Below are 16937 nucleotides of genomic sequence, written 5' to 3'. Positions count from 1 at the left end.
ACAAATATTTCTCCTGAAAACCCTTGGAAAACATTGTGAAAGATTGCCAGAGATCTGAGTTCATTTCAAAACTACTTAAAATATATGATAGGCCATTTTTATATATATCTCCTAATCTTTAATTACCATTCTTGTCATTTTCACTTCCAGTAAATACACATGCCAGAAAATTGGAACATATTTTTAGCTTTAAGTGTGCAACTTCCTCTTTTACAAACTGAAATAAAGCCACAAGTTATGAGGGAAAACAGATACTATGAGGTCATTGTATTAGACAAAAATTACGAAACCTGCTGTGGATTTGGAACGATGTATAATGAGTAAAAGCCAATGTATACCATATAAAACCACAAGCTATATTTTAACAGTAAATATAAACCATATCATTATAGGCATTGAAAATGGGATCAAATTAATGATACAATCCAAATAAAGCAGAGAGAATTATTGGCAAGCACAAAGGTAGAAAATAAAGATTTATAGGTCCTGAACAGTGATTGAGGTCTTCCTCATAACCATTTAAACTGATCTGCTTTCCTTTTTGCATATTAGATTTTTTTTTTTTTTTTAAGGAAGAGAGAATTGGGAACTGAAGCCAAGCCAGCTGTGGAACACACAGAATATAGATAACTGACTGAAACAAGATAGATAAGAAGATAGTGTTCCAGAACCAAAGTTGCATAGAGGTGAGCCTGACTAGTTCTGGTCAGCAATGCTTCACCTTCTGAACAAGCTCAGGTTTCTTCCCCTCTATGTCCGGTGATATTCCACATCTGCAGAGCCAGCTTAAGCTTTTGGGGATTAGATCTTTGACTGCTGCCCAATCCTCTTTGAACCCGTCCATTGTATTAGCCCACTATAAAAAAAAAATTCTAACAAAAAAAAGCATTTATGATTACATGTTTATCCTGGAGCAAATGTCACATCATGTGACTACTCTGCTGTACAATATTTGGTGCTTTAAGTTTAAATTCCAAAATAGCATGAGGTGAGCGATGTGCATTGAATGCTCTCGACGCATGGAGTTCACTGTTTGCTCCCCTTCACTGCATGGTTTGTCTGTATTGGGTTTTGTTGCATTGATGAACTTATAGAAACATGATAAAAAGATCAGATTTTTTATGTTACTTTTATTTTGAAGATTTGAGGGGAAAAAATGGAAGAAAGTTCCCATACCTGCATGAGAGTGCTACCTGTTCAATCTGTGGATGGTTTTCTATGCGTGCAACAAAACTAGCAGCAGTAGCAGAGTTTGGAGATACAATCTACTTCTTAAATCTATCTTTGCACTCCTCTAATTTATCCAGAAGTACTGCAATCGCATTTTTCTCTCCTTTCTACATTGGTGGTCGACTGCATATTTAACATGCTTTTCTGAAAATGCCTTTCCAAATTACTCTTTTTATAGCTTGACAACTTGACAAAAAACAAACATGCAGGCATCCTTCCGCATTTCTAATGAAAGCAATGATTCGGTCCATTCTTCTTTAAATCCTCTATTCTCATTTGCTATCTTTGTTTTTTTTTTTCCTTTGTGATCCATGGACCAAGACACACCCTCCGCTTGATTTAGAACAGACACCTGCCTGGCACCACGCCAAACTGAAATGTGTTTTGCAGGCTATGACACAAATCTTGAAAGAAGTGTTTACATTTATTTTAAAAATGTATTTATTATACAAATTTTTACTGCATCGGAAAACACAATGAATGTTTTTTTTTTACCTCCTGCACACCATATTAAAACAAACAAAAAAAAATAAGTCTTTTTCCCTTTTCATACATTTTTGAAAAAGCTCCAGGGAGTCACAAGGGGGCCATTAAAGACCCACATGTGAGAAGTTATAGAGTTGTAAAGACAAGACCACATTCACCCCTCTAGAATAAATTGTACATCAGAAAAATATATTTCAGATCAGACCAGCATCATAGCTGTTTTAGCTAGCGTAGTAATCTGCTCTAGCCAATGAATGAGTCACATGACTCATTCATTTTGACAGTCTCAAGTTACAGAGCAGAGTTTTGGAGAAGGGCAGGCTGCATGGAGCATCCAATTATGCCAAGTGTACAAATTTTGACCAAATAAACCATCTAATATTTCACAAATTAAGCTAATACTTGGGGCAAAAGTTATACTTGATGCTTTAGCAAGAACAGAGGAGGTTTAGGTATAGGGAAGCATGGCACAAAGCCAATGGTCAAGACTTCTCTTTGATGGAGACAGGAAAAATTACAAACTATGGGAAACAAAATTTTTAGGATATCTTTGATTACAAGGGCTGAACCACCGAAGATGACCATGAAGAAGTAGACGCAAAGAGAAACACCAACGCTTATGCAGAGCTAATTCAGATATCAGGTGACAAAAGTCAATCACTTATTTTGTATGACGCGACAGATGACGGGCGTGCGGTGCTTGAAATCCTACAGGCCAATTACTCCGGAGTGATAAAGACCAGAGGGATAAACTTGTATACCGAGCTGACTTCACTGCAGAAATAACCCGCTGAATCGGTTACCGAGTATATCATCAGAGCTGAGTCTTAAAAATGTGCTGAGGAACGCACTGTACATCCCTTCATATCCGCAAGACATCTTCTCAGTGAAAGCTGCAACATCCATTGGAGTGACAATGAACTTCAAAGAAGGAAATAACGTTCTTCTCAGACACGTTACCAAATTCCCCATTCACAGATGTAACGAACTGTATGACTTACACACGATGGACAAAGAATGTGGTGATTAGTGTTAAAAATTTTATGACTTACAAAGTTGGCATGAGATTCTTAGACACTGCAATTACAGAGATGTGTTGAAATTAGAAAGGGAAGGGAAAATTTGTTCAAACTAGGATCAGGGAGCCAGATGCAAGAGCTAAAATACCACTAGAAATGGTCCACACAGATTTAGCAGGAGCTACAGTATATACCCAATGTCCAAATATGGTCAGGATATGCATTATCCTTCACAGACAATTATTCTAGTGCAGTCTTTGTATTCCTTTTGAAAAACAAGTGTGACACAGTACAAGCTACTGAAAAGTTTATTGCTGACATGGCTCCACATGGAAAGATTAAATGTATGAGGTCAGACAATGGTACAGAATTCCCAGGAAAAGATTACCAGGCATTACTGAGCAGACACAGGAGCTCGGCGCCATATTTTCCACATCAAAATGGTACTGCAGAATGAGACTGGAGAACTTTATTTGACATGGCTAGATGTATGCTAATAGATGCTGGATTGCCAAAAATGTTATGGCCATACGCAGTTCAGACAGCTGCTGTAGTGCGAAACAGATGTTTTAACAATTGCACAAAGCAAACCCATTACTTCATGCTGACAGGCAGACAACCTAAGATTTCTAGGATGCACAAGTTTGGATGTGTTTATTACACTTATAAACAAAAGAAAGGGAAGTTGGATTCGAGGTGTGAGAAAGGCATTTTTTGAGGGTATGACAAGAATAGTCCAGCCTATATGGTCTACTATCCAAATAGCAGAAAATACAGAAACACAGGCTTGTGGAATTTGCATCCAAAGAGAAAAATGTGACGGATGTAATGTTGGATGATGATGATGATTAGAACCAGACCCAGAGCAATCAAAACTCCAGATGCTGACCCCGTAAATGTTTCTGACCATAAACTGAGCACAGAAGATGAACCAATGGCTAGTATCAGCTAGACAACAACACATTTGGAACTTGAGAGACGATACCCCGTTAGAGAGAGAAAGAAACCAGGTTATTTAGATGACCATGTATGTAGCATTGATGATGAAGAGCAGATAGCTAACATTGATTATTGTTACAGATTGATAAGTGGAGTACCTCAAACCGACAAAGAAGCTTTAAGATCTGTGAATGCAAGAGTGTGTTAAAGCAATGGATGAGGAAATGCAGTCATTAAAGGACTATGTTGTTTTTCCCTTACCAACTTTCCTGAGGGTAAAGTTGTAGTGAGTAAATGGGTGTATGCAATCACAAAGCTAGATATGTTGTCAAAGGATTGAGTCAAAAGAAAGGTTTCAACTATGGAAAAACATTTTCACCAGTGTTGATGCAAAAGGTGGCACAGGAGAACATGTTTGTTTGCCAGACGGATGTATAAACAGCATATTAAGATGCCCCCATAGAGAGTGAAGTTTATATTGATCAACCGGAATGCTACAAGAAGGAATCTCAAGAAAATGAAAGACTGGTGTATAAACTGCAAAAATCTCTGTACAGACTTAGACAGTCAGACAGAAACTGGAACAAAATGTTGCATGACTACCTATGTGAAATAAAGTTTTTTCAAAACCCAGCAGATCATCGTGTTTACACAAAGTTTACTGATACAGAAACTGTGTCATTACTTGGGTTGACCATTTGGTTATTGCTGCCAGTGATATGAATACTCTTAGAGATGTAAAAGAAAAACTTGCATCCAAATTTAGGGTGAAGGATTTAGGGAAGATGACACATTTTCTTGGCATTGACTTTTAGCAAGATGCTGACGGTATTAAAATCTCACAGTCAAAGTATGTGGGGAAAATATTGGAAAAGTTTGACATGCAGAACTGTAAGCCATGAACTACCCCTTGTGAGCATAAAATTAACTATACTGATAATGCTGAAGTAATGAGTGATTTTAGAAAATATAGGGAGGCAGTAGGAAGCATAATCTATTTGTTAACAATGCCAGATTTAAGCTTTGTGTTAAGTAAACTGGCACAGTACTTTGCAAACCCAACCACGGAGCAGTGGAATACTGTAAAGCATGTTTTCAGGTATCTAAAAGGCATGTTAAAACATAGTAAAATAGGGTGCCTGTGATGAACTTATTTATTCATACAGAGATGCAAATTGGGCAGGTGATGTATCAGAAGTACAGCAAGAAGTATAATAGCTTACTGTATGAGTCTAAATAAAAATGGTCCATTAGTCTCATGGAAGTCCAAATGGCAGCCTACAGTAGCTCTATCTACACGTGAGGCAGAGTACATGGCACTAGCTGCTACTGTACAGGAATGCTTATACTTGTAACAACTGTTGTATAACGTGGATGGTATGGATTATTTGGCTAAGATTTATGAGGTCAATCAGGCTACCGTATCCTTAGCAAAAAAAATCCTGTTTACAGACAAAGATGTAAGCATATTGACATTAAATATCATAAAAGCCCAGGGGAAAGAGAGCAAGCCGGTTCGGCGAGTCGGGTTTTAAGCTGTGAAAAAGTGCTGATCATTGTATAATAAATCTCAGAGACAGCAGACAGGCAATGTTTTAAAAGCTAATGTGTCTAACAGATCTAGTGAATTATTACTTTTTGCACAAAACTAGGACAAAAAATCTGACAGGATCAGGAAATAAAACAACGTGATTGGCTGTAAGAAGAGCGGAGACAGAGGACACTGAGTTCACTGAACAAAACCTGCTCCCTGCCAGGTTAGCTTTGGGGACTTTGTGACTGAATTAGAGGCTGAGTAGACTCTTTGTGAAACTGAAAACTCAGAGTTTCCCTGATTTCAGATTTAGAAAACTTTCAGTTTTCACTTAACCTGCTTCGTAGAATAGATCCCAGATGGAGGTTCAGTGAAACAGGCTGCAACATTAGCCTCTTTGTGCCGCTGATGAATCACAGCAAGAGGACCTTCCTCTTGATGGCTATCGCCTTGGATAGATACATGAGTGTGGTGCATCCTCACCATCCCATCAGCGCTTTGGCTATGGCTGGTCCCCATCACAATGATAGTCCAAACTTCTCGCTGTAACACATCAAGACCACCTACTGCAAAAGCTTCATTGTAGACACAAAGACCGATGGAAATCTGTCCTGGCATAGGTTCACGTTTCTCCTTTCTTTCTACATGCCTTTGCTAGTAATGCTCTACTGCATCTTCAACATCATCAGCTGCCTGAGGAGGAGACAGCTGGCCCACCAGGCCAAGTTTAAAAAAAGTCTGTACTTCACTGTGTTGTTTCGCGTGCTTTTCATCATCTGCTTCCTTTCCAGCAACATTACTGCACTTTCCATCTGGATCAAGATGTCCCAAGGGTTCAAGTGTGCTAATATGGAGGGGCCAACCACAGTTTTCTTTATCACTATCAGTTTGATGTATCTCAACAACGTGCTGGACCCTGTGGTCTACTATTTCTCCAGCCTGGCTTTTTAAGAACATCTGTTGGAAAACTGCATCTGCCCCAAACAGCACAAAAAGAAAAACACTAGAGACGGTCACTGAGCCAGCTTTGCTTAGAAGAATCAGACTGCAGATTCAGAACTAAAATCCCACAAGAAAGGAGTCATTTATCTCCAGTTAGCATCATGTATGGATGAAAAGGCAAATGAAATGATGTTTTTTCCTTCCCTTATTGCTTTTGGAAATATTTTATTTGCACTTCTCTTATTTTCTTGCACAACTATGCGTCAGCATGTTTATATATATCGTTCCAATAATGCACTTAGATAATTTTTTCTGGTAAGCTTTTTATAGGAATTTCGTTATTACTTCTTTTTCAGTTTAATTAAGTAGATCACTATATTATGACTTTTTGTTAGTCTAACCTCATATGTATATGTATGAAATGGTAGTTTTAATTAATTTTAAGGAAATATTCTACAAAGATAGATTTAAAGAAATATTCTGGTTCCTCTCACGATTTTATGGTTCATGGTTGTCTCATTTTCTTCCACTGGAGGAATATATATATGTTTTTGTTTTCAATCCCTGAGCTGTCTTTATGCAGTACTGTAGCCACAACAAAAAGCATTGTAAAGTAAAAATATAGGTACCTCTCCAAAATATGACTTTGGTAAAAGTACAAGTCACTGACTGGACAGTTGTATGGTTAAGTACTAAACCAGGCTTATAGATACTGAAACAGAATGTATAATCATTTCATAAGAAGTTACTTCGATGTGTTTCTTCAAGTTGGACAGGGAGTTTTGTAATATAGAGTGAAAAGAAAAAGGAAACTAAGAAACAAATTATTTGCGCATGGTACCGCGACTGCACAACTACGGGCACCACAGGCATGGATGGACTGGTCATCCAGGGCTGTTGGCCAGTCATTACTCATACAGGTTAATCATCTCGTTATCTCACGAAATCAACTGTTCTCTTGTGATAACAAGATAATTGTCTTCTTATCTCGAGAAAAATGTATGGTTTAACCATGATAACAAGATAGTTATGTCATTATCTCCAGAAGACGAAGAAAAAAAGAAAGCCGAGTACGACCGCTCTTGATTTCCATACTAACATGCAAAATTTATCTGACTTTTTTATATTTTGGATCCGACCTAAATGCATTTTAGTGGGATTGTAAATTATATTGCATGATCAATTTGGTTTTAAGAGAAAAGTGAGACAGTTGGTGTAAAAGCAAAGGAGATGCAGGAATTTCTGCAAGTGAAAAATAATTGGTTGGATTCTCATTATGTCTAGAATAAGGAGAAGTTTTAAATAGTATTATTTCCAGCGGCCTTCTATAGTATATAAAATGTATCTACATGCAAAAAATATGGGGCACGATATTTAATACCACACTTGGGATGTAAAAATTAGCTTTCCATGAAACCATGCAAAAAATCCACTTGCAGTGACAATTTGCAGCAGCCAGGCCAATTTTTTAAATCCATAACGAAAAGTTAAAGAACACAAAATGTATATATTTGGCTGTAGCAAATTATTCATAAACAGATAGAACATCAAACCTGATGTTTTCACTTGGTTTGTTTAATAGGCAACCTCAGAACCTGATAAATATTGTACTTAAAATGTATATTGTTAGTTTGTGGTGGTGATAATAGATAGGCAAAGCAGACAGGCAGACTGGTAGTGAGGGTAACAGGCTTTGGAAGGCAAATGGAGGCAGAAACCTTTGGTTACAAGTTGATGCAGGTAGATTCCAAACTTGATGGCTGACAGGAAATAGGCCTTTCAGCAGATTAGTGGCAGGTTGAAAAAACCTCGACGAGTAGAAGCAGTCCAGAATGTGACCAGAGTCAGAGGCTAAAAGAATTCAGTGAGTGCAGGTTAAGCACAGAAGGCAGACTACGCACACAGACACTGGAAAGAACAGCACTCAGCCATGGATGAGTTGACAGTCTGATAAAGATGACCGAGAGAGACAGGTATACATAGGCAAATTATACTGATTGGATTACAACTAAATATTTATGCAACCCGTCTCTGTGACGTCACATCGTAGACAGCTGTTACTTTAAAACTGACTGCAGGCAACCAAAATTTATTCTGCCATTGAACCACCGTCTGAATTAAAAATGAGAGACATGACCTTCCAGCTGGTCATCATGATACATATGATGCGCAAACTCTGTGGTACATTTGACAAAAGGACTACATCCCTCTTTAAAGAGGCTTTGAGCTCAGCTCCATTCTAATTGACTCTTTTGCTATCCCTCACACTAAAGAATGTTTGTAGTGACAGTGGAGAGGAAAACTCCCTTTGAACAAGAAGAAACCTCTACCAGAACCAGGCTCAATCTGAGCTGCCATCTGGCGAGGCCGAATGGGCGGAGACACAAAAGGTGACTGTCAACCTGCACCACAGGCGGCTTCGTCAGGGAAACATACAGCCAGGCAGACGAGCCAGAAGCCAGGTCCTACGTCAGTTGAAGAACGAGTGCACATACAGTTAGTCACAGTCAGAGAAACAGGACTGCACTGAAAAACAGGCCAAGCTCCATCATCTATAAACACAGGTGTTGATGGCAGCAGCACAGCTGATATTTCTCTCCAGGATGTTTTCACAGCCAAACAGGAAGGTGGAATCACAGAAACCAAATCCAGAGCTTGGATTGGCTGAGGGCTACATTAATATAGGGTCAACATTCATGTGTTTTCTCTTATGCTGATAACATTTCAATTGCTCTAAATTAATTAAAACCTAATTTGTTCACATTCTAAATTCTTCAAGATAAACTTTGCTTCTCAAACATTAAATCCATGCCAACCTGAGATATCAATGCATCATGTCATTGATTATGGTTTTCAACCATGTTTTCCCTTCTTCTTTGTGTATAGTAGCTTGGTTTTGTCAGGGGCAGTCCTCAATAGTTAAGTCTACTTCTGTCACCAGTTATTTTCACTTCCTGTTTATTCTGTATTCGTTTCCTATTTCATTTTAGACCGCTTCACTTCCTGAGTTCCTCCCGGCAATCAGAATCTGCCACACTTTCACCTAGTGTTTGTGATCCTCCTGTGTTTGTTGGCCTATTTGTTTCTCCGTCATGCAGCTTCCCTGACGAACTGCAGCCAGTTCGTCATGTCCTTTGATTCAAGCGTTCGAGCCCTTTTGGATTTGAAATTAGCTTTTTTTTTTAGCAATTGTTTTTATCCTGCTTGTTTGTGGACCTTTCCCTGTCTCTGTTTTTGCTACTTCTGCTTACTTTGTGTTTTTGGTGTTGGACCACAGTGTACTAAAAGAATCTTGAACATTACTACACTGTGTCAGGTCTTGCATTTGAGCTCTCTCTATTCCTGAGCCGTACGACAGGTTTAGTTGAGTTTCACTGGTTTATTCAGAGCTTTTTGCTGAAATATGTTGGACTTGGAGCTGAAGGATTTTTGGATTCTATATTTTGAGTGGAAGTTGGGGTGAATTTATTCCATATATTTGCAGAAATTTCTGTTGTTCCAACACAAAACATATATCAATTCAAATAATCTATCCATCCATCCATTTTCTTACACGCTTATCCCAAGTGGGGTCACAAGGGGTGCTGGTGCCTATCTTCAGCTGTCTACGGGCAGAGAACCTGTGCATGCTCAGGTAGAACTTGCAAACTCCATGCAGAAAGACCGGGCCAGGAATCGAACCCAGAACCTTCTTGCTGCAAGGCAGCAGTGCTACTGTGCAGCCATATCCAAATAATATTTGATTTAATAAAATATTTACAACCCATACAGGGGTTGGTAATGAATACAACCTCTGTTGCACAACAGCAGTAGCCTTGGATGATTTAACACTGTGACACGACTGAACTGCTAAGTACTGTGTTTAAAAAAACACAGTGGTTAAATTCATCAGCATGGATGGAGCATCTTACAGGGTCTGAAAATAATGATACACAAACAGTCTTTTACAATCAACAACACCAAGCTGATTAAGCCTCTGAAAAAATTCAGATTATTCAGCATCAGGAAAATAATCATATATAAGAACTAATATCAATCAAAAGATCCATATGTTTGTGAAATGATTGATTTAATCACAACACAGGTTGTTCTTCATTTTTTTAAATAGGATTTAATTAACACTATTTCGGCATGTTTCACAGTATTACATTACAACTTTCTCATCTATTAAGCAGCCATATCAAGCAAGAGAAGAAGAACAAAACTATTCAAAGTATATTATTCAAATCTGAGGAAAATTTGAAGTTTAATCAAATTTATGCATAAAAAAAACCAAAATCCTCACTTGACTGGTTTGGTAATAACATTTTGTTCACCTTCTGCTGCTAAATCTTTTGATATTAAATATTTGTCTTTATAAATTCCATGCTAAAGTTTTTTAATGGAAATTCCATTCATATGAGAACAGAATTTAGCGAAACAGTAATTAAAAAAAGTAAAAGCTTGAAAAAAGATCTTAAATGAGTAAATATGAATTATCTCCTTTGTTAAACAATGTTATAGATTATAGATTATTATCTTATAAAGGTATGGCTTTCAAAAGGCCTGCATAAACTTCTGAAAACATGTCATACTTAACTTGAATTAAAAAGTTACGTAAGGTTTATATTTTCATTGAATTTACTTAAGTCAGCAGTAATTCACAATGCATGTCCTATCAAGCCATGTTACAAGAATAATATTTTCGGTCCACATTCACTCATATGAAAATGTTTCCACCCAGTCATGGTCTATGCGGGAGTAAAAATCTGGCCTGTGGTCCTTTTCCCGCATGTCTCTCCCCTTCTCTCTAACCTCTTTCCTGTCAGCCTAATGTTCAGAAAAAACGAGCCACCAGTGCTGTAAAAACTCAAAAAAAAAAAAAGAAGAAGAAGAAGCTGCTTTAGCTTTAGAAAAGGTAAACAACAAAATTTAGGGAGTCTGAGTTTCTTAAAATGTCCTTTTTTTTGTAAAGACTGGAGCATGCAAAGAATTGTCTATCAGAATATTTTTAAAAGATCCTGACTGCATGGCATCCTGATATGACTGACCAAGACCAACGCTATTGATTCCAGATCTTCTCCTGTGGATCAGTCTCTCTCTGCCTCATGGTTTTTGTGCTTCCTGGTTCCTTGTCCAGTCATGATGCTGAGCTGATGCAGGATATGGATAGATTGGCTGAGGCCTCCTACAGTAATGGTAGTTATCCTTGTGGTCCAGAAAAAACCCTTATGATCTTAAAGAGATGAAAAGGTGTCTCTGAATTTCCGCTCTGGATCCTTTACCCAGTCTTTACATCTCAGAAAAGCAAAAGAAAATGAATGGACCTCTTCTGATGCTCCGTTCTGCTGAAGCCAGTGTCTGTCCTCTTGGTGGTGCTATGACTTTAGATTCTTAGGCATCTCCAGTACACTGTACACCGTCTCAGTTTGTAGGAGGCTCTGCTCTGTATTTAGGTTGACAGACCCTGAAGTCGTTTGCGTGCTCCCATCTCCCAATGCTTCACTTTTTTTGTCACTTTTGACAGAGTTCGCCTTTCTAGGGACACTATAGACAGTATCTACCATCTGACTCTCGCTGAAGACAAGTTCATCTCTTGAGATACCGTTCTCTCCAGGCGGAGTGGCCTCCACGTTTTCATAAGAAGGCTCAGCTTCACTGGAAGTTGTGGAATCTCTGACCTCAGATTGTGGCTGCGTCTCTAACGGTCCGCTTTGTATTAACTGGGCAACAGCTGTTGTCTCCTGGAGTAAAAGTAGAAGAAAAAGGTTGTTTTCTTTCAAATATAGAAACTCAGTAAGGCTCCATTTATTATAAATAATTGAATCAAATATTGATCATCATCTAATGGATTACCTGATTATGTTTTTGATGAAGTTTTCTGATAAGAAAAACAAATAAAGCACAGAGAAGTACAGAAGTAAGAATGATAAAGATGATAATTAAGATAAAAATACTAGAAGCTGTTCTTAATTCCTTCTTCTGTTCAAGATTAGATTTGAGCACACCTGTAAAAAATAAAGAAAAAAGGTTATAGCTACCAATTATTTCCTTTTAGACTTGTAATAAGCACACATAAAATGACATTTTTAATGAATGCAAATAAAATGTGAAATGTTTAAAATTAAATAGTTTTCAGTAACTGCTATAATGATGAACGTTTTATTCTAGTTTATGAAAAACTTTTGCTACTTACAGATGGCTGTAATTTTTTCTGAGATGTTATTTGTGCTGACATGGTTGTTGCCGCTGCAAGTAACAGTTGAGTTGTCAGTGTGGATGCTGATATTGAGGTTTTTAAGAGACCTCTGAGTTGTTGTGCAGCCATCTTTATTACAGTTAGAAGACAGCCAAACATGCTGGATGGAGCAGTTTACTGTAAAATTACAGAATCCCATTGATATATTGGATGGATTCTCTGGAGTCAGAATCATCACTGGTCTGGGAACAATATCTGAAAACCAGAAACAGACAGATTGACTAATGTCACCATCTGCTGGTTACTTGTGTAAACACAATTCAAAAATTGACATTGACATCTCAAAACACTAAAGAGTAAAAAAAAAAAAAAAGAATTGTGAGTCAATACATTTTAACAAATGAAACTGTCCTTTATAACATTCTCTTTAGCTTAAGATAAAGTACAGCTTGAACATACCTTCTACAATCACTTCGTAGCTTTCTGATGTTCGAGTAAAATTTACCAAGTAGGAGAACTTGAAGATGCCTGTATCTTTTACACGCAGCTGATTTATGCACAAGGTCAAGTTTTTTGGGCTAAAAGTCACTCTTCCTTCATAGATAGGATTGATTGTATTCTCATTAATGATTACTGTTTCACCAAACATCCAATCACCCTTAGTGTGGGAAGCTGTTTTTCTGACATGCAGACACACCGAGCTGTTCCTTAGTCCATAAAGCATCACAGGCGAGTCTGTTGATGTAACTCCTATGAGAAAGGATTTAGGTTAACAACAATGTTAGATTTAATAAATGATGAGTTTACATATTAAGAAAAATATATCACAGTATGAGTCAACTTAAAACTGATTTCAGTACTTCATATATCTATTTTGCATTAAATTAGAAATGTCTGTGAAAAAATAATTTCTTTTAAAATTACAAATTCATGGTCTTATAAACATCCAGCAGCTGGTATCTCACTGCAAACAAGCAAAGTGGTTGTGCGACACCAATCTCAAACATATATATTGCATACGTCTGTCTGTAAATAGTCACATTTAGCTGTTTCTCTCTTTTTAATACAGGTCTCCTCACTAGTAGGCTTCCAGTAGCTTTGCAGTAGATCACTCTCCAATGCTAATTTGATCATCAAATTTTGAATGAGAAGAACAGTGCCACCAGACATGCAGTACTAATAGTCAACAGGAAAGAGGTAGAGACAAATCTGTGCCATCTAGGCCTCTATGCTCCTGCAGTGTTTTTCATAGAATCATCTAGAAGGTGTCCATTGGTCAAAGACAAGACTAAGGTAAGGAACGCTGCAGCCTGATTACCACTGTACATCCCATACACACTGAAACATCCAGAGATGGCAAATATATTTCTAGAGACAGATTATTCAAAGGTGACTAGATGGACTCTTGCCCAGATAGATGGAACTGCGTCTTTCAAGTCTAAGATATTTCTGATAACAATCACTGAGTAACCAGCAAAAAAAACAACGCCGTGAGCATTAAAATGTAATTGGTCTGAACTTATATACAGATGCAGTCTACATTTAGTCACCCATTCATCCAAACACTGATGGTGGTGAGCTATATTATAACCTCAGCGGCCTTGAGGCAAACAGACAGAAGCAAGGCTTACATACAATCAGGCCCCTTTGACCACCAAGAGCAGGCAAAGCAGGGAAAGTGCGTTGCCCAAGGATACGACGACTGAGAGAAACTGAGTGGTTACAGGAAGAACAGCTACCACCTGAGCCACCATCCCCACAAAGAGTAACACAGTCTCCTACTTGACCTGACACGACCTTTATGGTGAAGGAAAACAGTCCATACGACACTTTTAGACAAGTGTCTGGACAAATATGTTGTTTTTAAGTAGAGGAAGTGGCTGAGAGGAGGATGCCGTCCAAACTCATATCCATCATGGACAACACCTCTCACCCTCTGCACCAGACTGTAGAGGAGCTGAGCAGCTCCTTTAGTGAAAGACTTAGACACCCTGCCTGTAAGAAGGAGCGCTACCGCAGGTCATTCATTCCTGCTGCCACCAGACTCTATAATACTGCACCATAACCACAATAACTCCTGTAACAACCACTGTGCAGCTATATTATAGTTTTTTTTATATATATTGACTGTGCAATATATTGACTGTGCAATATATGTGAATGTAACAGTCATACCACTACCTCACCGTTGTTCCTTACCTACTTCACTTTGTGATACATGTACACTTGCACCTTAATCCTTATTTATCTTGATTTACTGTATATACCTTGATATACTGTATATACATTGTTTATCCTTAATGCACCTTTTTCCTCCTTCTTTGCACCTTCTTTAATTACTATGCCAATATGTGACCATCAAATTTCTCCGCTGTGAGATCAATAAAGCTCATCTAATCTAATCTTATCTTACACTAAAAGTGACGGCAGATTAAATAAATAGCTAGCGGTTTGAAGCAACGGTATGTATATTGGTCACAGATTTTTTTCGTATTTTAGAAATAATTACCTGTAAAATTTGAGTTACTTATACTCACTGATAAAAATAAACTACCAATGTAATAATTTCAGTTTTTCACTTGGTAGTATTAAAACATTCAGGACATCATTGGTTTCCAAATAGCAATGCTTACATAGTTAAATATTTTTAGAAAAAAGCCCAAATCTCTTTTACTTTAATCCAGGGGTCTCAAACCGGTTCCAGAAAGGGCCGTGTGGCTGCAGGTCATCAAGTCATCATGTTCAGACTGCACTCAGTTGATGAGATGACTGGGATCTGGTGTGCTATTGCTTGGTTGGAAAGAGAACCTGCAGCCATACGACCCTTTGAGTCCCCTGTGTTTATTCCATGTCCAAACTCTGTCTTCTAGTGCAGGTTAATGTTTCTAAGCTTCAGGGAAACCTCTAAAGGTGCCGGACAGCGGCTCAGGAGGATCAACTTTGGACATCCCTGCTTTAATGGATACTCTAATGCAGGCATCCCCAAAGTCGGTCCTCGAGGGCCACTGTCCTGCAGGTTGTAGAGGTTTCCTTGCTCCAGCACACCTGATTTTAATTGAAAGCTGATTAACAGGCTTTTGCTCTACTGCAATCATTATAATCAACTGTGCTAAAGCAGGAAAACCTCTAAAACCTGCAGGACTGCGGCCCTCGATGACGAACTTTGGGGATGCCTGCTCTAATGGATAACACAATCTTACAACAATAACAAAAAACTTTGGCTCCACGTTTATCTGTGTAAGGCCCATGTAGTGACAATTTACTCCTATAATCATTTTATATCAAATATTGCTAACCATGATTCCATCAATTTAGCAATTATTTACTTTTTTATGTTATTTATTATAGAAAATCTAAATAAATGAGATAAAAATGTGTGGTTGTAATGAGACAAACATGTTTAAACCTTCAATTAGCAGCCTATGAATACATTTACAAGACAGGGGATTTAGTAGATAAACTTGCAAAAACTTTTTTTACTGATAAACCTCCATAACTCTTTTCTGTTTTTGATTCACGCAATATTTTTTTTTAAGACAGCAGATTTCCTACCTTCAATGTTAGATATGCAAAGATAAAATATATTATTTTCAACTCACCAGTAAAGCTCCAAAAACACAGAAGAAAGACACATTTGAGGGCATCCATTGTCATTTTTTAGACGAAGTAAAGCTGAGAAAATGTGTTGCAGTTAACAAATGAAGCGAAGCCATCTGCGAATGCTTCAAATGAAGACTGCACCTGCTGTGATCAAAGTTCAGGAAATGAAACGCTGATGTCTTAAAATAAGTTTACCCACACACAATCTACTAATCCATACTGTAACACACTAATGTGTATTTTGTTTTCTCCTCGAAAAATCTGCAGAATTTAATTTACAGGGTGATGTTACATATAAAATGATGATAATTCAACATCTGACAAAAGACTACTTTTTCTTATTATTGTTTCGTATATTCATGCAGGGTACAAAAACACTATGTAAATGGGTCAGCTTTGTTCTTCCAGAGGTTAACTACCAGGAGCATCAGTCATTACAGTAAATAAAAAGCCACTGTGGTGGACTACTGACCAGTACAGGGTGGGCCCAGCCTCACAGCCAATCATAAAAACTAAAGTTACTGAAATGTAACGGATGAATCTTGCAGTTATAAAACCCAAAACATATGAAGATGCATTCACAATCAGTGCATTTCATAGAATTTATTTTTGTTCAATTCTCTGAGGTTTGTTGTGCCTGTAAGTTGTACCATGCAAAGGATTGTAGGCAACTGTGCAGCAACTTTGCAGCTCTTATGCAGCTCTTACGCGGCAGATAGCAACATCAGGAAGACCCTATGCTAACTGAACTAGCAATAAGAGGCATCCTGCTACCTCTACCGCCTTTCTTACTGCTATCCATGGTGACCGCTAACGCACTCTGATTTAAGTACCCTTACCGATTGGCAATATTATGATGAACTTATGAACGCAACCAAGAAAAGCATATAAGTGTATAAAACTTAAAAAGAACCCTTAGGAGAATTTAAACAAAGAAATCTACTTATTGTGGTAACCAAAGGATTACAACAGTGTGAGGGTGAATGTTGATCCTTCCCCCCAGGAAAGA

General features: G+C 37.9%; 1 protein-coding gene and 1 pseudogene across 1 annotated transcript; one reads left to right on the top strand and one right to left on the bottom strand.

Annotated features, from left to right (window-relative positions):
- The first annotated feature begins 983 nt into the window (after window positions 1–983).
- On the top strand, window positions 984–6271 carry LOC119787451 (annotated as a pseudogene).
- A 4013-nt stretch (window positions 6272–10284) lies between these two features.
- Window positions 10285–16068, bottom strand: si:ch1073-220m6.1 (SLAM family member 9). The gene is made up of 5 exons (XM_038291346.1): window positions 15928–16068; window positions 12788–13078; window positions 12326–12583; window positions 11986–12137; window positions 10285–11873 (listed from the first exon to the last, which is right to left on the bottom strand). Exons 1-5 carry the CDS (start codon window positions 15980–15982, stop codon window positions 11508–11510), a joined length of 1122 nt encoding a protein of 373 aa, XP_038147274.1. The 5' UTR covers window positions 15983–16068; the 3' UTR covers window positions 10285–11507.
- Between the last annotated feature and the right edge of the window lie 869 nt (window positions 16069–16937).

This window comes from Cyprinodon tularosa, unplaced genomic scaffold (genome assembly GCF_016077235.1).
Source record: "Cyprinodon tularosa strain WSP-4 unplaced genomic scaffold, ASM1607723v1 ctg299, whole genome shotgun sequence".
NCBI lineage: Eukaryota > Metazoa > Chordata > Actinopteri > Cyprinodontiformes > Cyprinodontidae > Cyprinodon > Cyprinodon tularosa.
Note: the sequence above shows the minus strand (reverse complement) of the source record. Positions and strands in the feature narration are given on the sequence as shown.